Raw genomic sequence first — 26,710 nt, forward strand, 5'->3', positions numbered from 1 at the left:
AATTGGTCCGGGACCACACAGGCCTCGCCTCCTCCGAGCCCTTTCTTTGCTTCACTTCCCCTTTCCGAGAACGTCCGGATTCCTATTGGACTTTGGAGCGTAGAGCTCCGAAGCTCTGGATTGGCTGGAACTCGACGGAAGATGGTGGTTCGGCAAAGTGCGCGCGCGCAGCAGGCGGCGGGAAGGGGCGGGCCAGGCCGAGAGTGCTCGGCTTTCTCTGGCCCCACCCCCTCGCCGCGCTCTTGTCGCCGTGGTGACTGCTCTACGATTGGCGGGCTTTGGGGTTCAAAGGCATCAGCGCCGCCTCATCCGGGCCCTCCGACTGCGGTCTCTCCGGGCTGATTGGCTAGTTTCTTGCAGCCCTGATTGGCCGAGATCGGAAAAGACGGCCGAGGGCTTGGCGAGGTAGCAAATGCTATGGTCGCAGGGCTCAAAATGGCTCCGGCCTCCTTCGGTGACGTAGAGGGCAGAACTGGGGCTCGCCCCTCCCTTTCAGTGAAGAAGGGAGCAGAACTGGCATCAGCTCGACGTGTGGGTGGTGCGAGCATCGACCTGCGGCGCTGGTGTTAACCCACCTCCCTCGGCTGCGGGACGCAGCCCGCTCCTCCTTAGGTGACTTGCAGAACAGATCTCAAGGCCCACACCTTTCTAACGTTGACACAGGATGACAGAGTTGACCCCGGCCCCGTTTTAAACCTGAAAAGCGAACTAGCTCCACCCCTTCGTGAGTAGGTGCCGAGGGGGCAAGGCCCGCCCTCCTGAGCGACCCGCGGCGGAATGGGGTTAGGCCCGCCCCTTCCGTCCTGTAGTGTGTCCCGCAGAAGTGGGGTCTTCCTCCTGGGTAGGACCCCCGGGACTTGGGCAGGCCCGAGCTTGGGCCTTCTCTACAGTCAGTGACCTCACTGTGGCCCAAGGAGCAGAACTAGGTAACAGTCCTCCCATACCAGTGTTCCTTACATCCTCGACCTCAGGGCGTGTAAATTCTAGCAGGGCGAATGTGTGTCTGGCAGCGGGGACAGACTCGGGCCGAGGGCAGGTCAGCACCCAGATAAAGGTCTCACGTGACCAGGGAGGCCAGGTGAGAGGAGGGCGGGGGAAGTGAAGGTACAGGATGCCGGGAAAGGCTTAGGAGAAAAGTTCTAGGGGAAGGGGCGTAGACCAAGGAGAGGAGCAACGCAATGGTCCTGGTTTAAGGGACAGTGGAAAGACGAGCGAGAGGAGGTCAGAGGCTGGACAGGGAACAGATACATGCCTACAAAATTCAGGAGGCATGCTCGTCCCAGAGTAATCTAGCGTTCTTTCTCTTTCTCTCTCTCTCTCTCTCTTTTTTTTTTTTTTTTTGTTTCTTTCTCATTTTTTTTTAAAGCAACCCTAATACCCAGTTTCTACTGGAAAAGATGCGCCCGCCCAGATTCTATGTTGGGGAGAGGCACTGTCTCAGCTTCAGTGATTGAGACTGACAGGAAGGAAATTGAAAAGCGAAAGTACTGAAGTTAAATAAAGACCGTGGAAGGACAGGGGCAGGGACAGGGCCCGAGAGTACCTCTTCTCTTTAAAGACCAGAGAGAGGGTTGAAGCAGGGAGCCGGACTGCGTGCGGGGAGGGCAAAAGTCAGAGAGCCAGCGAGAGCTGGAGGGGCCAGGGAGGTGGAGCCACGGGGAGGAGACGAGTACTTGGCATATAGTAGACACCTGCAGATATCCGGAGTTGGGAACAGGAAAGAGGTTTTTGGAGGAGTCGGGAGTTGGAGGGAATATACAGCAGATAAGGGAGTTAAGGAGAAAGGAAGAAACCGAGTGAAATTCCCAGGAAGAGGAGAGCTGACGAAGAAGGAATGGGCCAAGGAAGGAATACAGCACCAAGGGACACACGAGCCATGTGTGCTGAAAGGGAGTTGGAGGAAAAAAAGATGCAGCTGGAGCCTGAGAAGGCCGGAGACCGGCAAAGCCCAGCCGAGCTCTCGCGGGGCGGAGCCACCGAGGAAACTGGTCGATTCGGGGAGGCGATTGGCAAGACGGGCCGCCCATCACCGCCCCCTACTTCCTGGCCAGCCCCGGAAGCCCGCAGGCGTTGGGGAGGGGTAGGGGGATAGCGGCAGCAGCAGCCCCAGCCCTCAGAGAGACAGCAGGGAGGGAGGGAGGGAGCTAGGGGGATAACCCCCCACCGTTCCTCCCGCAATGGGCCCAGCCTCCCACTCTCACCTCCCCTCCATCGGCCGGGGCTAGGACACCCCCAAATCCTGTCGCCCCCTTGGCACCGACACCCCGACCGAGGCAGAGACACAGCCACCCGCCACCACCGCTGCCGCAGCCTGGCTGGGGAGGGGGCCAGCTCCCCGGGCCCCCCACCCCACTGAGGTGGGGGCGGGAAAGGGATGGGAGGAGGCGGGAGGAGGGTGCCGAGAGGGGATGGGGGAGAGATTGGGTCTGGGAGGCGGACTGGGGAGAGGTTTGCTGGGGAAAGGAGAGGGGCCCTGAGGGAGGAAGGATGGAAGAGAGACGGAGGAGATCCGAAAACCCTGTGCATTTGGGATGGGGGTGTGGACAGAGTCCTGAAGAGGGAATTCCTGACACCTTCCCCAGTTCCTTTTCCTGCCCTTTGGCCCCACATGACTCTTGAGGGGTTGTAGCCGGGAGAAGGTGGTTTATTGCCCTCCTTCCCCTAGCAGAATTCGCTTCCTAGAAATGCCCTCAGACACCTCTGTTTCATCTGGGCACAGGACCTTCTTCAGTGGCCATCCACACTGGACTAGATCCTTACTGACACAGATGCTTTGTGGGGGGCCATGTTTTCTACATTGAGTCCGTGTGCCTTTGACATGTTTAGTGGCTTATGTGCGGCTAGCCTCTCCCTGTGCTCTCCGTGGACTGTGGACAAACGATGTGTTATTGTCCATCAGAATTGCCCATTCTCCTATCTTTATGTCCATGTCTCTTGTCCAGTCTTGACATTGTTCAAATGTGAGTTTTTATATATTGCATCCATTGTGTGGTTTTGTGTTTTTTGCACATTTTATGCTTTTGCATGTTTACTTTTGCATGTAAAGGTTATCCCTTGTTTTGTTTCATGTATCATATATTATTATGTCCATGATCCTGTCATGTGTGGTAGTCTTCGTGTGGGGGATCCTGTGGTTTAGTGGACTAGTGCACACTTCTGTTGTGATTGGGTTGGCCTGTTGGCTGCATGTGTTTTCCCAGTCAGGATTCACACCATACCTATGCATGCTCCTTTACATATTTATCATGTTTACACTGATGTGGCCCTTCCACAGCATCTGTGCTTCTGGGTACACATACTATTTATTTCATAATTTTATTGGCAGTGTATTTTGTGAGTCATCTGCACATTAACCCATTTGGCACTCCATGCGCTTATAAGTCCTTGGACATTTCTGCTCCAGAGGAGGTCACTTAATGTTATACATTAGAGAAAAAGGTGACGGGGCCTCTGTTTCCCCAGAGAACCATCCCCATGTGCCTTACCTTGCTGACCTTCCTGGCCTGATCTCTCCAGTGGCTGTGGACAGCCTGTGTTCATGGAGGTCAGTGCATGCCACAGGGTCAGCTCTGCTGTGCACTTCCTCTGTTCCCCCACTCTTTTGCTGTGTTGGCATTTATTGATGACAGTAGCATCTCTCCCCTGTGGCATGTTAATCCCCATTCCGTATGTTTCTCTTTTGTGTGAGATGGGATGCGCCATCTTGATTGTTGGTGCTTCCCCTTCAACGTGACTGCGTATTGTATGTGTATATTCAGAGAAGGTTACTGTTAGGCTTGTTATGTTCATTGCTTTCTCAGTGACTTATCTTTTCACAGAGTGTAGCTATCGGATTCCTGATCATTTCTGTCATTAATTATGGCTGTGTGGGTGTGTATCCAGCCTTATAATCTGTTCAGCAAATGTTTATTGAGCACCCTCTCTGCCTCCTTCTGTCCCAGGTATTGGGCGTTACTACCCTCAAGCTGCTTACAGACTAGGGAAGGAAACAAAAGTGCCAGTGAGCAGTTATGTACGCTGTGGTGTCAAGATCAGTGGTTCTCAAACTTGTGTGCACACCAGACTCACTTGGAGGGCTTGTTAAAATACAGATTGTTGGGCCCAAGGCCCAGAATTTCTGATTCAAGAGATCGGGGGCGAGGTCCAAGAATACGCATCTCTACACTTTGAGAACCAGTGATCAAGATAAAAGTGTAATGAAAACTCAGGCCAGGAGGGGTTCAAGAAGGCTTCCAAAGCGTGACGCTCAGCTGTGTGAGGCAAGTGAAGAGGCGGAAGGGCATTCCAGCCAAGGGAGCAGCCTGTTTGCAGCACAGTAGCATGAAAGATCTTGGTATGCCTGAGGAACTGGAGTTGGAGCACAAAAGGCTTTTGTGGGGGCGGGGCCAAAGATGGAAGCAGAAGTCAACTTGTCTAAGGGGCCTGCAGACAAGACAGGGAAATGCTCGGATCTGTGTTACAGAAAGATCTCTGTGGCGGCTACATGGATGATGAATTGGAAGAGCAGAATTAGGAGCCCATTGCAAATAGTCCAAGGGAGAGATGCTGGTCCAGACTTAACAGGGGCAGTGGGCTAGAACAGCTCAAAGCCTACAGCTTCAGAGTTGGCAGAGTTTCCTGTTTTCTCTTGCCTATTACCCTTCACTGATTGGCAAGGGACTTTGAACACAGACTTTCTTGTCATTGGAAGGGAGTGCCAGTAGCCTTGCTGGGAGTGACAGGTATTTGCCTAAACACCATTTTGTGACTTCTGACCCTGCCCCCAATAGTGGGGCAGAGTGGAGGAAGGAGGAAGAACCTAGAGGCAGTTCTGTGTGCCCGTACCTCTTCCTCCTGAATTCTTTCCTCTCCCAGAGCAGGTGGTATGATGTCTCTTTTACTCTGCCTTTTTTTTTCCCCCTCGGTCAGGCCTTACATATTGTATCTGCCTGACCCAGTTGCCTCCAGTGCAGAAGGGGGAAAGGGAGCAGAAGGATTTGTTTGCCTGCCTGTGGAGGCAGGATTGATAGATGTAGCTGCTTCTGGTATGTCCATGGGTTTATCTGGGAACAGGAGAGGGGTGGAGGTAGCTACCTTGGTGGAGAGGGGGTTTTCTGGTTATGCATTTACTACATTCCTTTAGCTGTTACCAAGGTGTGATTTTAAGTTTGCCTTCTGGTGTGAGCAGGTCAGTCTCTGCATGACTGTATGTGTTTGTTTTTGCATTAGTGACAGACCCTTTATTCTTGCCAGTCTTCTTGAGAATGTCTGGGTGTTTTGGCCCTTCACTGTACCTGCTGTTGCGTATACCTGTGTGTATACATACAGGCAGCAGCGTGACCGTGGTTAGGAGTACAAGCCGCTTAGGTTTAAACTAGGAGGTGCCTCTTAGGGGAGCCATATCACCTCAGGTAAGTTATTTAACTTCTTTGGGCCTCTCTCCTATAAAATGTAAATTGTGTAGTTCATACTTAAGGGTTTGTTTGTTTTGTTTTGTTTTGTTTAAGATTGTATTTATTTATTCATGAGAGATAGAGAGAGGCAGAGACACATGCAGGGGAAAGAGCAGGCTCCCTGCGGGGAGCCTGATGTGGGACTCGATCCCAGGACCCCGGGATCACGCCCTGAGCCAAAGGCAGACACTCAACCACTGAGCCACCTAGGCGCCCCTTTAAGGGTTTAACATAGTCTATAGGCCAGCCCTAAGCCAACAGAAATATAATGCAAACCACATGTAAATTTTAATTTTCTGGTAGATATGTCAAAAAAGGTCAAAAGTAACAAGGTGAAATTAATTTTAATGATATGTTCTATTGAACCCAGTATTCTGAAAGGTTAAGATTTCAAAATGTAATCAATACAGAAGATTATTAAGGGAATATTTTACATTTTCATTCAGAGTCTTTGAAATCTAATGTGTATTTTTACACTTCCAGCACGTCTCCACTCAAACTAGGCCATGTTTCAGGTGCTCAGGAGCCATATATGGCTGGTGGCTACCGTATTAGACAGTCAGGTGTAGACCATCCTAAGACCTTACCAGCTATGAGTGTTAGCTGTTGCTATTATTATTGTCCCCTTATCATGTATTTGTGAGTTGTAGATGTCCATGTCTTGTGTCTCTTGTCTTTGTGAATATTTCTGGGAGAGGGGTAGGCAAGCAGTCCTGAACTCCTCTTCCTCCCACCCCTATCCCAGAGAGGCTTCCTGGGCAGGTCTAGATGGGAGCCCTGACCCCTTCCTGTATCTCTGGCCCTTGTCCTCATAGCTCCCCAAACCCTGCCTGCTGTGCCTTGCCCACTCCACTTCCCCTCCAGGAACCTGGCCCACTGTCCCTTGCCCTGTCCCCTGCAGGTGGCCAGAATGGAGTTGTGGCCAGGGGTATGGACTGTGCTGCTGCTGCTCCTCCTGCTGCTGCTGCTCCTGCTGCCTGCCCTGTGGTTCTGCAGCCCCAGTGCCAAATACTTCTTCAAGATGGCCTTCTACAATGGCTGGATCCTCTTCCTGGCTGTGCTCGCCATCCCTGTGTGTGCTGTGCGAGGACGCAACGTTGAGAACATGAAGTGAGGGCCAAAGGGTTTTGGGTGATGAGAAAACCTAAGAGTCCAAAGTGAGCAGTGGACGGGGAGGATGTGGGGTTTGTAGGGAAGGTGAAGAGAACCCAAGGACAAGGAAGGGGAGAGGACTGCAAAGACAGTGGAGTAGGGGGAACCAAGGCATTTTATTTAGATGGACGTCAGTGGGTCCTGCTGGAACCCCTTGCCATGACCCCACAGGATCTTGCGCCTGATGCTGCTCCACATCAAATACCTGTACGGGATCCGAGTGGAGGTGCGTGGGGCTCACCACTTCCCTCCTTCACAGCCCTACGTCGTGGTCTCCAACCACCAGAGCTCACTCGACCTGCTTGGTGAGATCCCTCATAGGGCACACCTCCCCCAGCCATGCCCTTCCTCCTTCCCCAGAATCTCCTCTGGGGGTCCTCACCTACCTCGCATCTAAACGTCGCCCCCTGGCTCCCCTATCCCTTCCCCCAGGACTTCTTACCCTCATATACAGGCTAATATATGTTTAATCACCTCTTCCACCACTCAGGTCTTCCCACCCCCCTCCTTCAGTCTGCCTCTTCCTTTATCTCCAGTCCTTCGTAGTGTGGGTGATGACCTGCTTCCCATAATACTTTGCCTCCACTATGGCCTTCACCCATCCTACCTTTGCCCTAGGGATGATGGAGGTACTGCCAGGCCGCTGTGTACCCATTGCCAAGCGTGAGCTGCTGTGGGCTGGCTCCGCTGGACTGGCCTGCTGGCTGGCAGGAGTTATCTTCATCGACCGGAAGCGCACTGGGGATGCCATCAGTGTCATGTCAGAAGTCGCCCAGACCCTGCTCACCCAGGACGTGAGTCACCCTGTGGAACAGGAGGGTCGGGGCATTGTGGAGTAGAGCACTTGTAAATAGACTGAGATGCAGGGCCAGCAGGCCTCAGAGGTCCCATTACAGCGTCACAACTATTACACACACACACACACACACACACCCGTATGTCTTGATTCTCTGTCTTCCCCAGGTGCGGGTCTGGGTTTTTCCTGAGGGCACAAGAAACCACAATGGCTCCATGCTGCCCTTCAAACGTGGCGCCTTCCACCTTGCAGTTCAGGCCCAGGTAATTACTACTTCCCCTTCTGCTCCTGAGCATCCCCTGTGCTGCCGGCTCCCACCATCTCTTTCTGTCAGAGGCTTGTCATGGGGCCTTGGAAGGGAACTGTGGGCTGTTTGCTTCTCCCCTTCCCCAGGTTCCCATTGTCCCCATAGTCATGTCCTCCTATCAAGACTTCTATTGCAAGAAGGAGCGCCGCTTCACTTCGGGTGAGGGCTCTGAGTAGACCTGGGGCTGGGGGTGGCCAGAAGGGCCATGAGGGAGAAAGGCTGGGGGGATGTCCCCATGAGAGGGAGGATTGGTCAGTGCCAGGACTGAGATGTCCAAAGGATCACCAGTGTGACCCCACACCAACTAATAAATACTTATTAAGCACCCAACATACCCTGCTATATGGGTAAAGCTCAGTCCCTGCAAGAGGGGCCATTACTGTCCAGTGGGAGGAGGAAGGCCTGTGTGTGCAAGGCTATGATAACACTTGGCAGTAAAAGTGAAATTGAGACAACGGGGGCAGAAAGGGTGCTGAGGTGTCTGGATGGGGGGGGGCGGCTTAGTGCAGGAGGGCCTCAGCTCAGGTAGCAGCTGGCAAACAGGGGCAGTTGTCCAGGGTAGGGAGAAGCGAACAGAAAGGTTGGGGAGGGAGTGGCAGGAGAGCTCGGAAATTGTGCCCCACCTGTGGGCAGAGGCCTAGGCAGACAGGCCATGATGGTGCTCACCACCCCCCTCAGGACGATGTCAGGTACGGGTGCTGCCCCCAGTGCCCACAGAAGGGCTGACACCAGATGACGTCCCAGCTCTGGCTGACAGAGTCCGACACTCCATGCTCACCGTTTTCCGGGAAATCTCCACTGATGGCCGGGGCAGTGGTGACTATCTGAAGAAGTCTGGAGGGGTGGGCGAGGCCCGGCTCTGAGCTCCCCTCCCAATGATCCCCTTCTTCCACCCATACCTCCCAGCCCAGTGGGCCCTAAAGCAGGGCCAAGCCCTCTTCCTTGTTTCTCTTCTCCCCACTGTTCTTCTCTTTGGAATCTTCAACTTCTGAAGTGAATGTGGATACAGCACCACTCCTTGCCCCTTCCCAGCTCCCTCCATGGACTCTCTTGCCTCAGTGCAGTCTACACTCTGACCCCCACCCACCTCCTGTGCCATCTTGTCTGTGGGACAGTTGCCTCCCCCTCATCTCCAGTGGCTCACCTACCCAAGGGAGTGAACACACCATCCTTTCCCCAGTGGACCCTCTTCCTTTGTGATCTTCTCTCCCTCTCCACCCCACATTGGCCAGTGGACTCGTCCATGCTATGGAACAATACCCTCCCACAAGTCCATGGATTCAGTGGACTTATCCATTTGTGAGGACTCCTCACATTGTGGCTGGAAGCGATGCCTGGAACATTCCTGGCTTATCCTGGGAACACTCTTCAGCACCCTCACCCTCCCTCCCATGGAGCCTCCCATCAGTGGAGGCTGGACTCTTCTTACTCAGAGGTCTCGTCCTGCCCATACCCAGGTGCCCAGGGGTGAGCATACTCCTAGATGCCAATTTGGTCTCCACATTTCTGCTTCCCCCTGTCCCTGTGGTACAGTTCTTCAGTGGTCCTGGCATCAATCCAGTCCCCTGCAGCCCTGCTGTACCATTGTAACTAGACACAAGGGAAGAGGCAGACATCAGGTGCTGTACTCACTTCTGCTCCCTAGGGAATTGGGGAAAGGAACTGAACCCTGGCTGGAGGGGGTGGGAGGGCTTTTAATTTATTTCTCTTTCTTTTGAGGCTTCCCCTCTCTGAGCCAGTTTTCATTTCCTCCCTGTGGCATTAACCACTCTGGCCTCCCACCCTAGACCTGTGCCCACAACTGGGGAGGTGGGCTGGGAGCAAAAGGAGAGGGCGAGACCCAGTTTTGTGTGGTTGGTTTTTATTAATTATCTGGATAACAGCAAGAAACAGAATAAAGATTGAGAGAGAGAGAGATCTGGGCACTTTCTGGCTGCATTTGTTAAGGCGTTGAAGTGGTTCTCGCCCAGGCAACCTGCCCCAGCCAGAAGACTCGGGTGGGCCCAAGGCACCCATCCTCCCCCCTGCCTTCAGCTCTTGGAAGTTTCCATCGCTCATTGCTTCTTGGTGCCAGATAACCTTATCTGCACTTCCCCAGCTGGCTGATCCCAGAGGATTAGCAGGGCCAGTTTCTGTATAAATTAGAGGGCCAGGGTTCTGGAGAGGTTCCTTATCGGCTGCCGATTGAGACCTGGGCCCAGGCTATTGTCCTCACAGGAGCCTGGTGAATGACAAGGAGGCAGGCAGACACATTGGCTGTGGACTTTTGGGGCTGCCAGGGTACTGCAGAGACTCTTACCCAACAATAAATAGATTAGGGACAGGGTACCAGAGAAAGGGATGAAGTGTAGCTATCTGGGGACAGTATGGGGAAGCTAAGTGTTGAGAAAGGGTTTGGGGGAAAGAAAAGTGAACTAGGGAAAGGTGTCTGGGAGAGCTGGGGGCAGCCATAGGGGGATGGGGGTTCAAGCAGAGAGGGACTGAGGACTCACAGGCACCTAGCCTCTCCTCCAGCAGCAGCACCTGGTCGCTGAGAGACTCAATCCTGTCGCTCCAGCCCCATAGCTCCGCCACCTGTTCTGGCTGTAACTCTTCAGGTGGCATGGGCAGCACAGCTCGGACCCAGGCCCCAGCCTGACGGGCCCACTACAAAGGAAGACACCTCAAGAGTATTGGAGGTGGGGCACACCCCACCCAGGGGGCTTGGCCCAGGCATCTACCCTTACCTGCTCCAGTCGCTCCAGGCGCCCCCGCAGCTCCCAAATCTCCCGCCTCAAGGCGTGCTCATCATGTTCTGCTTCCCGAACTGGGACAAAAGGGAGCAGCGTGACCCGCTGCCATTGAGCCCGGGCCCTCACTGACACCCCTACTGCCACCCACTCACCCGCCACGCTGAGGACGCTGGTGCCAGTTGGGGGCTCCAGGTTGCCCTCTGCACAGGTGCGCCCATCTGGGCCCAGCACCAGACCTTGGGGACAACCACAGGTGAAGCTGCCTGCCGTGTTGAGGCAATGGTGTGAGCAGAGGGTGACGCCAGTCCTACATTCATCCACGTCTAGTTAACAGAAAGAGGAGAGGGCTGAAGCGGGAGGGGGGGGGGAGCTGGTGCCCCAAGGGGAGTGAGGTCCTGGCACCACTGGAGGAGGAAGGGAACTCACCCACGTGACAGTGCTTCCCACCCCAGCCTGGGGCGCACTGGCACTGCTCTGGCCTGACGCAGACACCTCGGTTCAGACAGGGCTTGGCGCAGATGGCTGTGGGTGCAGAAGGGCAGTTCAAAACAGGACCAACAGCCAGCCTCCCCAGCCCCGCAGCGCACCCCTGTCCCCAGGCCTGGGAAGACCCAGTCTCACCTTCATCACAGGTGAGCGCCCCTGGATGCCGCTTCTTCCAGCCTTGGCAGCACACAACATGGGTCTGCTGCACCTCCCTCTTCACCTCCCTCCATGCCACTCGATATGTGGTCCTAGAACATAGGCCTGGTTCTGAACAGTGGTTTATGGGCTTTGGTCTGGGTTCTTGAACTTCTTCTTGAAAGACTCCAGAGTCCAGGCTCCGATCTCTCACCTGTAGGTGCTGCAGATGCGCCTTCCATTGCACATGGTCAGGTAGGGCTTATACACTGGTTGGCTGTAGGACTCGTTGTAATGGAGGGGGACCACCAGCATATGCTTGGAGCAGACCCCCTGACTGCACCCATGCAGAGGAGGGGAGAGACACTAAGTGGGCCAGGCCCTGGGGGTGAGGAATCCCACTACCCTCAAGCTCAACCGAGGCCCCCCCCTCCCTGGAGGGGACAGCCTCACCCCCATTCTATACTCCATGGTTTTGCCATTCCCCCCACCCCCAGCAGGGTTTCCAAAGCCCTCACCCCTGGCCCTGCCCCCTGTGTTATCACCTCTCTTTGAGGGATCCACCCTTGGCCCCCTGGACTGACATCAGCAGCAGGAGGGATGAGAGTCCACCTAAGAGATTGTACAGCTCATCCCTGGACGCCATGATTCTCCTTGACTCCAAACTGCAGGCTGCTGGCAAGAAGAGGTTAACGGAGGTCCTTCCCCTCTCCTGTGACTGCTACAGCACCAGCCCCTCCAAGAGCAGTCTGATAGTGCGCTCTGAGGAAGTCAGCATGCTTATTTGTACACATTTACACTAGCCACCAGGATTGTCTACACCTGTGTGTATATGGAAGGTGACCCCTTCATCCAGCACACACGGTCCCTGTAGCATCCTGCAAGTGCACGCCCCCATACACTCCCTCCCCTCCCCTCTACACCACAGCTAACTCTTCCTCCACAACACTCCAATCTGTAACACACCCTCTTCTATCTTAACTCTTCTACAGGATTCAAAGCCTCGAATACTCATATCCTGCACCCCAAACCATGGACCTGGAAACTGCACCTATCCCTGCTGCCTCTCTCACCAGCACCCCTCACTCACACAACACTTCCCAACGCACATTCTAAGGCTCATCCTCCAGTGACATGTTCTCCCCACCTGTCTTTTCCTCCGGAGACTCCAGCAGACCAGCCTCAGCAGCAGCAGCTCAGACTGGTGGGTGGGTGGGGCAGGCTGGGAAGGAGAGAAGGGGCTGGGCCAGACAATCCTCCCATTCCCCGCCCCCTCCCACAAGCGTCCTCCATAGCTCCTGCTCTAACTGCTCAGTGGGATCCAAGTCCCACAACGCTCACAACCGCCCCAGCAAAGGGCCCCCAGAAGTAAATTTCCAACTCCGAGGCTCCTTCTTCCTACACTCCCCAAATCGGCAGAGGCCACTGGCTCTATGACACCACTGGTCCCCCTGGCCCTTGCCACACCCCTCAACCCAACACAGGCTGGGGGAGAAGTGGGGGCAGGGAGAGAGACAGAGCTGGCAGAGGAAAGCAGGGTCAGGTCATGGGAGAAGAGGCAAGATCAGCTGAAGAAAGAAAGGAAGAGGGGGGCGGGGAGGTGCCCAATGCCTTATGGGGAAATTGCCCCCCATTCCTTGATGACATTTGTTAGGGCCTGGGGTGGGGGCGAGTTGAGTCTGCCACCGCCCCCCAAGCCAGAGCAGACAGGGCCCTATTGTCTCCACCAAAATTCCTTCTTTCAAGGAAGAGGAGGCTCATTGTCCAGCCCCTCACCCAACTCTGGCCTACAAAGGTCATAAAGGGGTGCAACAAATGCCCACCCTGACCCTTAGCCCCCTCATCTAGCCTGGGGGTAGCAGGCACATTCCACCCATGAGGCTGAGGCACAAGCCACTGGAGCCCTGGGCTCAGTCCCCCAAGCTTAGGCTGGGACAGGAAGAGAATTGTCCTCTGCAGGAAAGAACCCACAGAGAATCAGGAACCCACACAGAATGGGCATTTAGAGAGCGGAAACACCAAGGGGGTCCCACCCCAGACCAGGCATCCGGGCACCCAGACCTCAGGCTCTCCATCTCCACCCTCCTTGGGGAGCCGGGTCCCCTTCACCTGGAAATGAGTCAAGCCACACTGAAGAAATGGAACTTTATTTCCATTAATACAGGGTTAACACCCATTCAATGGTAGCTAAAAGAGGGGCTGGGGCCTCAAAGAAACTAGGCTCCCAGGGGGTACCCCAACACTGAACATAGGGACTGGGGGATCCCCAAACCTGAGATGGGCCTCACGGGCCATAGATATTCCCCAACACTGACATTTCAAGAACGGAACCGTCCCCATAGGGGAGCCTCAGAACCCCACTCTCATGGGTAGTCCTTCCTGGGAGTTGGGAGGGCTGAGGAAAAGGGAATATGGGGAGAACAGAAGCTAAAAATGTCCTGAGTGGCCTAGAAGGAGACCTCCGTAGTGAGCAGGGACTGGGTTCTCCTCCTGTTCGGCCGGAGACGGAGCAGCAGCAGCAGCAGCAGGAGCAGCCACAAGTTAAAAACCTGGTTTCTCTCTTCCCAACCTCTGCTTTGGGACGGTGAGAGAGCACAGAGCAAACCCCAGACGTGATGTGGGGGAAACCAGGATTTGTCATTTAGGAGAAGAGGAAGGGGTCCTGGGAGCCCTGGTTGGTGCAGGCAGTGTGGGAGCAATGGGTGATCAGAGGCACACCAGAGCCTGACATCTGCTTTCCAAGGCCACCGCTTGGTCTCTGGGCTGGGGAGTTCCTGGGGGGTCCCTGAGGACATCCTCAGGAGAGCCAAGGTTCAATGCAGGTCTCATAAAGGGTCCGGTTGGAGTGCCAGGCCGTATGGGAGATCCCAGCCATCGGACACCTCACTATGGCTCCCCGAGCCAACAGCGTCTTCAACCCAAAAGAATCCCGCAGATAAACCTTCAAAGTGAGCAAAGGGTCAAAGAAAGACAGGGAGAAACAAAGTGAGCTCCTGCTGCTGTCCCTGTCCCCGTCCCCTCCCCACAGGGTGAACCTTTCAGTGTCAGTGGCAGGGAGGAAGGACAGGGCATGAAGAAGTGGGAAGAAATCCCAGGGGGCTCACCAGTTGCTCCTCCATCTCCAAGACGGTCTCATTTGCATCATAGAAACCAAAGAAGCTACAAAGAGATTGAGGGTGGGCAGGGGAGGAAGTTATCAAGAGAGCTGGAGAAAATCAAGGTAGGCCAGAGGACTTCGGGAATTCACAGCCTGTTGAAACAGGCAGCAAGGAAGACATTCAAATATTTAACTGGATATCATGTAGCTTATGGAAGTGATACACTGAGGCCACAGCATGACTTCTGCAGAGTCCCCTCGAAAATGTGTCACCCGAACCTACTCATGAGGAAACCACTGACAAACCCAAACTGAGGGACATTCTACAAAATGGCTAGACCATACGCTCCAAAAACATAAATGTCAGAGAGGAACACTGAGGAAGTATTCCAGGAAAAAAAGAGACATAACAAGTAAATGCAACACATGATCCCAGGATGGATTTTGCATTGGATTTTTTTCCCCAGGAGGACAACTGGAAAATATTTGAGTAAGGTCTATACAGTGACCCTATCCATGTAGGATAATGTCAATTTCTTGGTTTTGGTAATTGTACTGGATATGTAAAGAATATACAGGAAACAGACACTGACATACTGAAGTTTTAGGGATAAAGAGACATGTCTACAACCTCCTCTCAACTGGTTCACAAACACACCTATGCCCCATATATATATTTACAGAGAATGGATGAGGACATTAACATGGTGAAATGTTAACATTTAGAAAACCTAGGGGAAGAGCACACAAGGTTGTCTTATAATACCTTGGTAACTTTTTAAATATGAACTTACTTCAAAATAAAAAGGCCTTAAGATTTTAAAAAGTAATACTGATAACTGGCATGGGCAGTGAGTGGGCCCCAGCCACAAACAACAAACACTAATAGTGTTTAGTCCAATAGGCTACAGAGCAAAGAGAGGCTACTACTCTAGTTTTAGAGCATCAGCAAAGGGCTTCCTAGTGAGGACTCTCCACTAGGCAAGGCTGTTCTCCAGGCAAATGGAAGAGCAGGAGCAAAGGTGCAGAGGTGAGGCACAGCTGCAAGCATGGGGGAGCTGGTTGGTGGCCTGGAGGCTGTGTTGAGGGGCTATATCTCATCATGTATAGGGGCACACAGACCTGGATGTGAGCTCCAGCTCTGCCACACACTCCCAAATGTGTGTGGCTGAGCGTAGTACTTATCCTCTTTGTCCTATACGAGAATACTTCCCTTGCAGAGAGGTAGTGAAACCCAGTGGTTAAGTTAGATAGCCTGACTTCACCAGTTACTGACTCTGAATAGAGACACCTTATTTCAGCTATTTGCACCTAAATTTTCTTATATGTCAAGTAAGAATTAAATAAGGTTTATTTGAGGGATGCCTGGGTGGCTCAGCCGTTAAGCATCTGCCTTTGGCCCAGGTTGTGATCCTGGAGTCCCAGGATCGAGTCCCACATGGGGCTCCCTGCAGGCAGCCTGCTTCTCCCTCTGCCTATGTCTCTGCCTCTCCCTCTGTGTCTTTCATGAATAAATAAAATCTTTTTTAAAAATTGGTAAATTTTTTATCATGTATATTTTAGAAAAAAAAGGAATCAAGGGCCTGACTTTACCCCACAAAGGCTCCACATCACTGGCTCCCTGCTACCTCCTTCATCTCCTCTCCCACCTTCTCCCCTGCTCCCTGAGCTCTAAACACACTGGCCTCTTCATTTCTCATGCCTGCCCTATGACCTTTGTTCGTGCTACTCTTTCCCTGAGTCGTTTTCCCCTCAGATTGTTGCACAGCTCCTTCCTTCACTTCCTTAAGTTTCTACTCAAATGGCATCTCGTCTAGGACTTATCTGGCCATGATCTGACACAGGCCTCAGTCATCCTCCAACCCCCCTTCCCCTACCTTATCTTATCTCCACCCGAGATATATATTTACATTTATTTTTTTTTTTTATATTTACATTTATTATCTGTCTCCCACACGAGATCATAAGCTACATAATAGCAGGGACTTCTCTTTCATTTACCACTGCATCCCAGTGGCCTAGCACAGTGCCTGGGAATACATACAGTGCTCAATAAATATCTGCTGAGCAACTAAAGTAGCTTAGGTGACATTTCAGACCACTCATGAGATCTGCAACATAGGCCAACACATAGCACGATGGAGCCATGGATTTTCCTGAGGAACAGGATGGAGGGGACGGGGCTGGAGGATATTATAGAAGTCCAGGTATGTAAAAGAGGTGGTAGGAGGGGATCCCTGGGTGGCACAGCAGTTTGGCGCCTGCCTTTGGCCCAGGGCATGATCCTGGAGACCCGGGATCGAATCCCACGTCAGGCTCCCGGTGCATGGAGCCTGCTTCTCCCTCTGCCTGTGTCTCTGCCTCTCTCTCTCTCTCTCTCTCTCTCTCTCTGTGTTACTATCATAAATAAATAAAAATTTTTAATAAAAAAAAAAAGAGGTGGTAGGAAACATAAAATGGCATGGAACTATACACACATATCCTACTTAGTAGGACAACTTCCTGGTTTTGATGTCGTGCTGTAGTTACATAGGATGCAATCATGGGGGGGAACCGGGAGAAGGAGACATACCCAGGACCTCTCTAAACTATCTTTGCCACTTCCTGTGAATCTGTAATTATCTGTAAGTTAAGAGTTTTTACAAAGCAGCGGTTTAGGGATGGAGAGGAAGTAGAGTCTGTAGGGCTTAATGACTGGCTGGATACAAGGAGTTGGGGGATGACTCCCACGTTCTGGTCACAGGATACATAGAGGGTAGGGCATGAACTGAACAGTGGGAGATACAGGCCAATTTCAGGAATGAGATAAAAACTGCTGGGGGTGGGGAGTGTCCTTAGTCAATCTTCCGGCCACACAGTTCCTTATTACCTGGACTGCCAGGGGGTAATGACACCATCATCAGGGCCCCCAATCAGCACCAGGCGGCCCACACGAAGAAAGTTCTTCCTCCATGCTGAAAATTGGGAAGAAGAGAAAAGAAAAGAAGAGTCAGTCACAGGGGTCAGGCCAGGTTGGAGAGAGAGAGAAACATAGCGGGTCAGAGAAGCAAAAACAGGACCGGATAGGAGCCTGGGTCTCACCAGTGGCATTGGGATGATCTCTCTCCCCATTGATCAGGGCCAGGAAACTGCTGGCATTGAGGTACAAGTCATCATGGTGGGGGTCTAGATATAAACAGCAGTTAGAACTATACAGTCAGAGAAGCAAGGAAAAGAAGCAAGACCAGAGGCCAGAGGACCAATCAGGGGCCTACGGTAATAGACAAAGTGAATACTAATATAATAGTAACAGTAATAATAATTGTAAACACGAGAGCAAACACTTTTATCCAGCCACCTTCTATGCCAGGTACTGTTCAAAGTACATTACATTTGTTAATTTATTTAATCTTCACAACCCCCTAGAGGGTAGTACTATATCATTATTTTACAGATAAAGAAAACAGTCACAGAAAGGTTAAGTAACTTGTCCGGAGAAACCCAATAGGGTCAGGCTTCAAACACAAGTAGTCTGGACCCAGCATCCGTTGTCTTAAAAACTATACTAGGTGTTTGCAAACTATGAACCATGGGGCAAATCCAGCCCACTGCTTGTCTGTATAAATAAAGTTTTATTAGAACACAGATACACGCATTTACCTATGGTGTATGGCTGCTTTCACACTACTGTGGCAGAATTATATTTGTGACAGAGACTACATGGCCTGCAAAACCAAATATTTACTATCTGGTGCTTTAAAGAAAAACTTTGCTGACCCCTGCCCCACACCATACTCTGAAGCAATAAGGTAATAGACAGAAAATATTTTGAACAGTGCCTATTCAGATGGTAAGTCATCCTTACCACTGCTGCTGCTGGTTATGGTACAGAGGGAAGCCGCAGGCCCTACGCCCAGGTGTCCTCTCCATGCACATCCCAGTGTGGCATCCCCTACTCACCATGCCAGTAGTTGCAGATGGAGAATTCCTGGCCCCAGGGACTATAGCAGATCCGGTAGAGGTTAGACCTCATGGAGGTAGGGAAGAGCCACTTCAGATAGTCCGTATCTGACAAGAGAACAGCAGTGTCAAGTGGCCCCCAAACCTTTGTGTCCCCAAAACTCAGAGCCCCCTATGGGGCTCACCATCCCCGCTCACCTCCATACTGTCCCATTTGTGGAGAAGAGAGAGAGATGAAAGAATCCACATTGTGCTCATCCATGACGGAGAGCAGCGCCCGGCACACCAGGCCCCCTGGAGGCAGACCAGCACATTAGGCAGGGACTTAGGGACAGGCACTCCTTGTCACCACCACCACCACCACCACAATGCTTGTGAGGACACTGAGGCCCAGAGAAAGCAAAAACCTGTGGCAAAAGGTTATATGTCGCCAAAGTGCCAGAGCCAGAACTGGATTCTGGATCTTCTGACTCTCCTTGTAGGGTGCTTTTTACAGCCCCATTATCCCATATGGGCAAGAGCCATGAGTAATGGCAAAAGGGGGCAACAGTGCAGGGAGTCTCCCTCCCACTCAGGATACAGAGCTAAGATCCAGGTACTGAGGGAAGTCAGAAAAGTAGGGCTCAGGTAGTAGGACTCTGGCTGGGACAATATTGTTCAGAAAAGGGGACACTAGCAGGTGTCCCTCAGATAAGGATCAAGCCTCAGATAGGGCTTAGAACTTGGGAGGGGGAGGGCACCTACCCTGCGAGTAGCAGATGAGATGCACCCCTTGAGGGGCCTTTGCCATGATGGGGGCCACAGCCTCTCCAAACCCTTGCACCTGTTCCCACAAGGGTCGCAAGCTCTCTCTCCCATCGAAGAGATCAAGCACTGTCACCACAGTCCCGGGATGTGTCTGTGGGAAAGGGGCAATGCTGCAACAGGGGGTGCACTACAAAGCCCGCCCACCTCATCGCCCCCTGGCCAGCGTCCGCACTCCTACTGCGCCCTGCTAGAACCGGGGATCTCATCCTTTGCCTCTCCCAACGCCAGCACCAGCTCCTCCAGGAACGGAGCAAGCCCAGCAGGGCAGCTTTCCGTTCCCCATTCTCCTTCCCCAGTCACCACAGACGCCTCCAATGCCCCACAACCGGGCGTCCCCGGCCAGACCTCGTTGATGTATTCCAGCAGGTGGCGGAAGCTGTACGAGCTGTCAAACAGCCCGTGCACCACGATGACCGGTTTGTAGGCAGCGCGATGGGGCGCGGGGGCTGCGGGCGGCAGCGGCGGCGGCAGGAACGGCAGCAGGAGCAGGATCCCCACCGGGGGGAGCCGCAGGCCCCGGCGCCCCAGCATGCTCCCGCCTGAGAAGGGGCGATGGGGGCCTGTGAGAGAGAGGACGACACGCTCCCCTCCGAGCAGACGCCCGGCCACCGAGAGGCCCCTCCCCGCCCGCGCTCACACTAGGTCCAGCTCACCAGGCAGCCTACTAGGATCGCACTCGGGGGTTGTAGGAAACACACCCCCTACACGCAGACTCAGCGACGCGCACCCGGAGCCCCGCCCCCAGCCCGGCCGGGACTGTCCCCAGGCCCGTCCCGGCGCTGCACGACCCCGGGTGTTGTAAGGAAGACCCCGAGCGGCAGCGCAGGCTCCTGGAGGACGCAAGCTCCCACCTGGCCTGGGTCCGCGGACTCCGCTGCGCCTGCTGTTTACTTCCCCCTAGACCGGAGCCCGCGGGGGGAGGGGGTCCGGAGCGCGCGCAGGGCAGTGACCGAGGGGAGAGGGGAGGCTGCCAGGGGTCGCGCTCCGCCGTCACGTCCGGGGCTTTCCCTGACAACCGTGCCCGCGTCCCCTGTATCGCAGGCCGGGACCGGAGGGGCCGTGGAACATTCCACTGCGTCCCGAGGGCGGGGGAGCAGACAGGCAGAGCAATCCATTTAGAGTCGTGGGGAGAGGAAGAAGCGGCGGGCCCAGCCTGCGAGCCGAGAGGAGGCGAGCGCGGGCCCCGCTGCACCGGCGCCCTGAGGGGCTGAATTCTGGCCTGTTTCGTCCCACTTCCCAACTCTGGCTCCGCCGCGGAACACGAAGTTCTCCCCCCTCCACCGGGGGCGGGGTGAGGGGGCAGGGCGCTGGGGACGAGACCGGAGAAAGACCGTCTCCGCAGTCGGTCCCACGCCGGCGCCGGGAGGACCGGGAGGACCGGGAGGGCCGGGAGGACCGGGAGGACCGGGAGGACCCCGCCCCGCCCCGACCCGCCCCGCCCCGCGCCTGCCCGCCGGCCCCGGGTCAGCGTCTTACAACTCTTCGTTATCAAGTGCGTGTACTGCCCTCGTCTCCAGGGCCGCGAAGAGTCCTCGAGGCCCCCGGAGCTAGAAGTGCAGCCTGACCCAGTTTCTCCTGGCCTCCTCTCCTCCGCTCCCGGGACACGACCCACCTCCAAGGGGCGGAGGGCCCCTGGGGCAGCGCTGACTCACGCCCGCGTGGTTCCCGCCAGTCTTTCAACTTGAGCGACCCCCGCAACCTGCCCTGAGCCGGGAACTCATGTGGGCGCCCCCCTCGGCCAGACCCCCGAGCTCCAGGCGCCCTGCACCCCTGGCGAGACACCAGACACCGGCGGGCTTTTACTTAGCGTTTGAAGGCGTCTCCCTAGAGGAAAGGATTTCGAAGCTTGTCGGAATGAATCCCTCCCTCTCTTCACAAGGTCTTGGCCGGTCTAAAGTCTCTCAATAAACCCGATTTGTGCTCTGAGGTGTGTCATGTGAGGGTGGGGTGGCGGTAGGGGGTCTGGAACCACGCCGACGCCTCGGAAACCAGAATGGCCAGTTTGGGGCCTGACCTAAATGTCTGGGCCCTGGGACCCGTCCAGGCGGGGCCTCTGCACAGCTCTGTAGGCTCCGCTAGGACGCAGCCGGGCACGGCCACTGCCTCGGGCGGGGGTTGGGGAGGACTAATCTGAAGGCGGAGGTAGCAGAGGGTTAAAGAATCCCTGACTGTGTTTTTGCATAAAGTCCAACTCCTCTATCCTCTAAGTCTCAGTAGACTGCCCACTGCACCTTCCATCCCCGCATACGTGCTCCCAAGATACAATGAACAAATGAAAAGACCGCAATTACAGCTGTGTTCCGACACCCGCCCCCCCCCCCCCCCCACACACACACACATCCTGCCAACTCAGGAGGTGGCGGCTGGCCTTGGCAGGGGTGGTGGGTGGGTGCTGGGATTTTAAGAAATAGATCTGAACATGGATGCACTGGGGAACTCTAAGAGGCCTAATTACCAAAGGGGGAAAGGGAAATCACCTATTCCCAAAACGAAGTTGCCAGAAATGAGGTGATCCATCCCCTCCTTCCAAAGTGCTCAGCTCCTGCACCCCGGAGGAAGAACATATCTCCCAGGAAGAACGTATCTCCGTATCCCCCAAGCCTTCTCTCCAATCTTCTCCCACGCCCTCTCCCCCCCCAGTCACAAGCCAGACTCCCGCTAAATTACTATAGGTCCAAGCCCCCCAGTTTACCTGCAGCTCACCGCAGGCCATAACCCTGGGGGCTCTTCAAGCCATCGCAGCTCTCAACTCTGCAGTTCTCTGTCATATACAGTTATCCTTCCTAAAGCGGGAGAAACAGAAGCTAAAGACTGGGGAGAAGATCCTGAGAACTTGCAGGGACTGTGAGGGAAGTTGGGGGGGGGGTCCTGACTAGGGTGAACCAGATCCTGTGGGGACTGGGGTACAGAATCCACTGGGCACCTGCTCCCTTCCTCCCACAATGTCATCACTACAGCCAGTCTTAGAGGGGAAGACTCTAGAGAGTTCTCCCTCCCGCCTTCCTTCCCTTAGTCCCAACCGCCTCGCCAGGTCTTGCTTGCCTCCCTGTTTCCATGACAACTCCAAGGGAGCCCAAACTGGGGGCTTGGATGCCAGGGTGAGAGGAGGAGAGACCGAGTGACGGTACCTCGGAAACTCCCCCCCCCTCCTCGGTCCCTTTAAGCTACCCCCCCTCCCTGCTCTCCCTCCGCCCCCCGCCGCTGTCTTCATCTCTCCATCTCTGTGCTGCCGGCTGCGCAATCCGCACACCGAGACTCCGACGCCAGCTAGGGACCCCGACTCCCACTACAGGGACCCTGTCCCAGCGAGACTGCAGGCATGTCATCGGAAAAGTCAGGTAAAAAAATAAAAAAATAAAAAAATAAAAACCTGCCCTTTCCACCATCTCCAGACTCTCCCCCCACCCTTGGCCCCAACCCCCTCCCTGGAGGCGGGTTGATTGTTTCATTCCCCTTCTGTCCAGCTCTCAGCACCCCCCATCCTCCTTCTCTTTTTAATCTATCCCTCTGTTCTCTTCTTTTCCTCCTTCCAATCGCAGCTTCGTCCCCTTACCAACAACATGGAAAGGGGACAGGTTGAAAGGGTGAGGGAAGTAGAGTGGCCTAGCATCAGCCAAGTACAGCAAGGATAGCATCATTGGGAGTGACAGATGGACAGATGACACCGGCTCTCATGGAGACATTCAGTGGAGAAATACAATGATATGATCAGATGGAGGTTGGCAGGGAGTAAAATTCAGAACAGCCTTCTTTATCTGCCCTAGAAGAGGTACTGGGATTCCCAGAGAGGCTAGGGTGCCCCTTCCCAGGGCAAGGAGGCAGAAGGGAATATGTCATCCTACATGTGTTTATGCAACTGTTGGTTTGAATACATGTTAACACAGTGTTGCATGTCTACACACGTGCACATACAGGACCAGCTCAGATGGGCAAGCCCAAGGCAGCCATGGCTTGGGTGTGCAGGTGAAAGCTATGGCCATGTTGCTGAAGAGGTAGAAGAATGGAGGAGAGTTGCGACCTCAAAACTAGATTGAAAGAAGGGAGGGGGGACAGATGGCCTAGATTCAACCCCTTTCCTGCCCTGAGACCAAGAGATGGCTTCTCACCCATCTCCTCTGTCTCTCACATTATCTTCTTCCATCCCTGGCCCTCTGTGTCTCCCCCTACCCCCTTCCTCACCTCTTCTCTCTCCCCATGCCCCCTCCTCTGCTTACCACCCCCAGGCCTTTCGGACTCAGTCCCTCACACCTCTCCGCCACCCTATAATGCCCCCCAGCCCCCCGCCGAACCCCCCGCCCCACCCCCACAGGCAGCCCCTTCCTCTCACCATCACCACCACCACCACTACCACCAGTCCGGGACGGCCACCCTCCCGCGCCTAGGGGCAGGCGGCCTGGCTTCCGCCGCGGCCACTGCTCAGCGCGGCCCCTCATCTTCAGCCACTCTGCCGCGACCACCACACCACGCCCCGCCCGGCCCGGCCGCCGGGGCGCCCCCACCCGGCTGCGCCACCTTGCCCCGCATGCCACCCGACCCTTACCTGCAGGAGACTCGCTTCGAGGGCCCGCTGCCCCCGCCGCCGCCAGCCGCCGCCGCTCCGCCCCCGCCGGCGCCCTCTCATACTGCCCAGGCTCCCGGCTTCGTGGTGCCCACGCACACGGGTGCGGTAGGCACGCTGCCACTGGGGGGCTACGTAGCCCCCGGCTACCCCCTACAGCTGCAGCCTTGCACTGCCTACGTGCCGGTCTACCCGGTGGGCACGGTGAGTACTGGGCTGACGAGGGCCTGGGAGGAAGGAGTGGGGACGCACTGGGGGCTGGTGGGATAGAGAAACTGGGCTAGGGAACCAGGCAGGTCCCTAGGACTAGGCCTACAGAGAGGAGGGACTAAGGAAAGCCTTGGGAGTGTGTGTGTGTGTGTGTGTGTGTGTGTGTGTGTGTGTGTGTGTGTGTCTAGCAGTTGGGGTCAGAGATCAGGGTCTGGGAAGGGGAATGGAGCACGGAAGTCCAGAGGAGGCTTGATAGAAGGAAAGAACAGCCTGGAGAGAGGGGGAAGGAGAAATGAAACCTGGGGACCAAGGAGGATAAGGGAGAAGAAACCTAGAACTGACTCAATAGGGAAGGCCAAGCAGATATTTGGAGAGAAGAAGTGAGGCCAGGGCAGCACTGGTGCGGTCATACCTTATGGGGAGGGAGTGTGGCGACCCCTAAGAATAAAGGGTAAGGGCAGCAATGAAGAAAGGAGAGGGACCTAGGTGGAATTTATGGGTGTCCTGGAAGGGTAGTGGATGACAAGTTTCTTTGAGAAGCAACATGCAAGAATCTGCTTTAAAAACTACTCTGCCAGACGCAGAATGTTGGTGGGCTCAGGGAGGACCCGAATGACGTTCCCTCTCCCGCAACCTTCCTTCCACAGCCCTACGCAGGCGGGACCCCGGGGGGCACAGGAGTGACCTCCACACTCCCCCCGCCGCCCCAGGGCCCAGGGCTGGCCCTGCTGGAGCCAAGGCGCCCGCCGCACGACTACATGCCCATCGCGGTGCTGACCACCATCTGCTGCTTCTGGCCCACGGGCATCATCGCCATCTTCAAGGCCGTGCAGGTGGAAGGGGAGTAGACGGCGGCGTCTGGGAAGGGTGGCCTCGCTCGGTTTTTCTTTTTCTTTCTTTTTTTTTTTTTCTTTTTCTTTTGGTTTTTCTTATTCTAAGGGGTGCTGGCTGTCCTGGGGAGCATCACCCACGGAGCAGCCACTCCAATCCTCTTTTTCCGCCCCTCCCCCGCAGGTGCGCACGGCCTTGGCCCGCGGAGACATGGTGTCTGCCGAGATCGCATCACGCGAGGCCCGGAACTTCTCCTTTATCTCCCTGGCGGTGGGCATCGCAGCCATGGTGCTCTGTACCATCCTCACCGTAGTCATCATCATTGCCGCGCAGCACCACGAGAACTACTGGGATCCGTGAGGACCCCCCCGGCCCGGCCCCACCCCTTGCCCCTCAACCTCTCCAGCGCGTTCTGCAGCCACGCCGCGGATCCAGCAGGCGCCCCGCACACCTGTCCCGGGGGCCGCCCGATGTCGACACGTCCTAAACTCTGCCTCCACGGAACTTCTCGCGGGGCAGGCACGCTCCGAATCCAGTTCCTCAGGAACCCCAAAAAAACCCAGCCCCAGAAATACCACTTCCCGACATCCCCGCCAGATGCCGGGCCCTCAGCCACTCCAGTCCCCCGCAGCCACTTCAAGCAGCGCCCCCCGCCGAGCTCCGTCCGCCTCCGCTCCGCGGCGAGAGCGAGGTCCCCAAAGCTCCGCCTCCTCCGTAGGCTCCGCCCCGGCCCCTACACGACCCCGCCTCCAGGTCCGCAGGCTCCGCCCTTTTCTGGTCCCCGCGGGCGCCAGGCTGACACCCCTGCCTTTCTGCCGGCGCTGGGCCCGAGCCCCGGGGTAGCCACGCCCCCCCACGCGCTCATTTCTTCCTAGTACAGTTTTGTCTCCTCCACCCCCTTCCTATTTTCTTGCTAATCCCAGAACCTCTACTTTTGGTATTTTTAGAATGAGATTTGGGAGGTTCCCAGTTTAGGACCTTTCACCCTAGGATGATGAAAGTCCTCGTTCTCTGTAAATATTTCCTTTCCACCTATCCCAACCGGTGGGCAGCCAGCCTGGCAGAAAGTGACCCCGGGTACCGACCTCCCCACGTCGGGAGGAGCCGGCCCGCTCCCCGCTCCCCTCGGCAGTCCCCACCTTGTTCTGATTTCTGTGTGAATGTGTGTATGAATTTCTGAAAGAACATTAAAGAAACCAAGTGGATTTATCACCCTCAATTCCGAAGACTGCAGCCTTGCAAAGACCCTCTTTTGTTAACCCCTTTTCTTTCCCCTTACCTTCCCTTCCTAGGGAAAGAAAGATAAAAGAAAACAGAAAAAAAGAAAAAGAAAACTGACAGAGACAAAAGTGGGAGGAGACAGATCCCCCAAGACACCGGAAAGACAGATACAACTATGGGGGTTGGGAGGGCTCCTTAGGAATCCCAGCAGGAATCTGGTCTGAGGTCCATTCTTGGTGGGGATTTATTTTCCCAGCACACATTTTCCCCTTCTACCAGACTGGGTTTAGGGCTTTGAGAAGAGAGGATTTACAAGTAGACCCCAGAACTCCAGGAAATCAGGAGAAAGGGACTGATTATTCTGAAAAAGTTGGTCAGAGACAGTATGACAGGGAAAAGATGCCAACTGCCTACAGCTATTCCTGCCTTCTGGCCAGAGGGCTGAAAACAACTTGGATTACTGCCCTGCGTGGTATGTTGTACCTGTATAACAAAGGCAAGGGGAGCGGGAGGCCATCTCAGTCCATTCAGGTTCCTATAACAAAAATACTATTTACTGGGTTGCTTATAAGCAACAGAAATTTATTTCTCACAGTTCTGGAGGCTGGAAGTCCAAAAGCAGGCTGCCAGCACAGTTGAGCCTGGGCCCTCTTCTGAGTTACACACTTCTCATTGTATCCTGACTTGTTGGAAAGGGTTAAGAGAGATCTATAGGGTCTCTTATAAGAGCACTAATCCCATTCATGAGAACTCCACCCTCTTGACCTAAGCACCTCCCAAACCCACCTCCTAATACCATCAAATTGTGTATTACAATTTCAACATATGAATTTTGGAGGGAGCACAAACATTCAGATCACAGCAGACCCCCAGGGAGATCACTAGGCTCTCGAAGTCTAGCTGGGGCCAGTTGCCTTCTCCTACCCTGACGTCAACCAGGAGGCCTCTGGTGGGGGCGGGGTGTATAAGCAGTAGACTTCAGCTGTACATCTGTAGGACAAAGTTCT

At 54.7% G+C, this 26,710-nt stretch overlaps 4 protein-coding genes across 19 annotated transcripts; 2 read left to right on the top strand and 2 right to left on the bottom strand.

The window, feature by feature from the left end:
• The first annotated feature begins 377 nt into the window (after positions 1-377).
• On the top strand, positions 378-9,604 carry AGPAT1 (1-acylglycerol-3-phosphate O-acyltransferase 1). Of its 6 annotated transcripts, none has more exons than XM_077904577.1 (7): positions 378-612; positions 6,334-6,542; positions 6,756-6,889; positions 7,203-7,378; positions 7,548-7,643; positions 7,774-7,846; positions 8,366-9,604. In XM_077904577.1, the coding sequence occupies exons 2-7, from the start codon at positions 6,343-6,345 to the stop codon at positions 8,548-8,550; spliced, it is 864 nt and encodes a 287-aa protein (XP_077760703.1). In that variant the 5' UTR covers positions 378-612; positions 6,334-6,342; the 3' UTR covers positions 8,551-9,604. The 6 variants fall into 6 exon arrangements, with proteins under 6 accessions (XP_077760703.1, XP_077760704.1, XP_077760707.1 ...); XM_077904578.1 differs by lacking the exon at positions 378-612 and adding an exon at positions 772-926; XM_077904581.1 differs by lacking the exon at positions 378-612 and adding an exon at positions 1,198-1,221.
• EGFL8 (EGF like domain multiple 8) lies at positions 9,532-13,021 on the bottom strand. 6 transcript variants are annotated; one of them, XM_077904567.1, is made up of 9 exons: positions 12,188-13,021; positions 11,586-11,715; positions 11,255-11,377; positions 11,041-11,153; positions 10,846-10,941; positions 10,572-10,742; positions 10,414-10,493; positions 10,180-10,333; positions 9,532-9,908 (listed from the first exon to the last, which is right to left on the bottom strand). In XM_077904567.1, exons 2-9 carry the CDS (start codon positions 11,684-11,686, stop codon positions 9,829-9,831), a joined length of 918 nt encoding a protein of 305 aa, XP_077760693.1. In that variant the 5' UTR covers positions 11,687-11,715; positions 12,188-13,021; the 3' UTR covers positions 9,532-9,828. The 6 variants fall into 6 exon arrangements, with proteins under 6 accessions (XP_077760693.1, XP_077760689.1, XP_077760688.1 ...); XM_077904563.1 differs by having other exon boundaries at positions 9,532-10,333; positions 11,586-11,712; XM_077904562.1 differs by having other exon boundaries at positions 9,532-10,333.
• Positions 13,022-13,171: 150 nt separating this feature from the next.
• On the bottom strand, positions 13,172-21,979 carry PPT2 (palmitoyl-protein thioesterase 2). 6 transcript variants are annotated; one of them, XM_077904571.1, is made up of 10 exons: positions 20,360-20,946; positions 19,735-20,190; positions 19,229-19,422; positions 18,821-18,974; positions 18,275-18,370; positions 18,077-18,184; positions 17,219-17,302; positions 17,007-17,091; positions 14,145-14,199; positions 13,172-13,981 (listed from the first exon to the last, which is right to left on the bottom strand). In XM_077904571.1, exons 3-10 carry the CDS (start codon positions 19,412-19,414, stop codon positions 13,838-13,840), a joined length of 912 nt encoding a protein of 303 aa, XP_077760697.1. In that variant the 5' UTR covers positions 19,415-19,422; positions 19,735-20,190; positions 20,360-20,946; the 3' UTR covers positions 13,172-13,837. The 6 variants fall into 6 exon arrangements, with proteins under 6 accessions (XP_077760697.1, XP_077760699.1, XP_077760698.1 ...); XM_077904573.1 differs by lacking the exons at positions 19,735-20,190; positions 20,360-20,946 and adding an exon at positions 21,576-21,594; XM_077904572.1 differs by lacking the exon at positions 19,735-20,190 and having other exon boundaries at positions 20,687-20,946.
• A 66-nt stretch (positions 21,980-22,045) lies between these two features.
• On the top strand, positions 22,046-25,701 carry PRRT1 (proline rich transmembrane protein 1). Its single transcript, XM_077904569.1, has 4 exons — positions 22,046-22,221; positions 23,107-23,645; positions 24,299-24,484; positions 24,666-25,701. The coding sequence occupies exons 1-4, from the start codon at positions 22,203-22,205 to the stop codon at positions 24,840-24,842; spliced, it is 921 nt and encodes a 306-aa protein (XP_077760695.1). The 5' UTR covers positions 22,046-22,202; the 3' UTR covers positions 24,843-25,701.
• Positions 25,702-26,710: the final 1,009 nt, after the last annotated feature.

This window comes from Canis aureus, chromosome 7 (assembly GCF_053574225.1).
Source record: "Canis aureus isolate CA01 chromosome 7, VMU_Caureus_v.1.0, whole genome shotgun sequence".
Taxonomy (NCBI): Eukaryota; Metazoa; Chordata; class Mammalia; order Carnivora; family Canidae; genus Canis; species Canis aureus.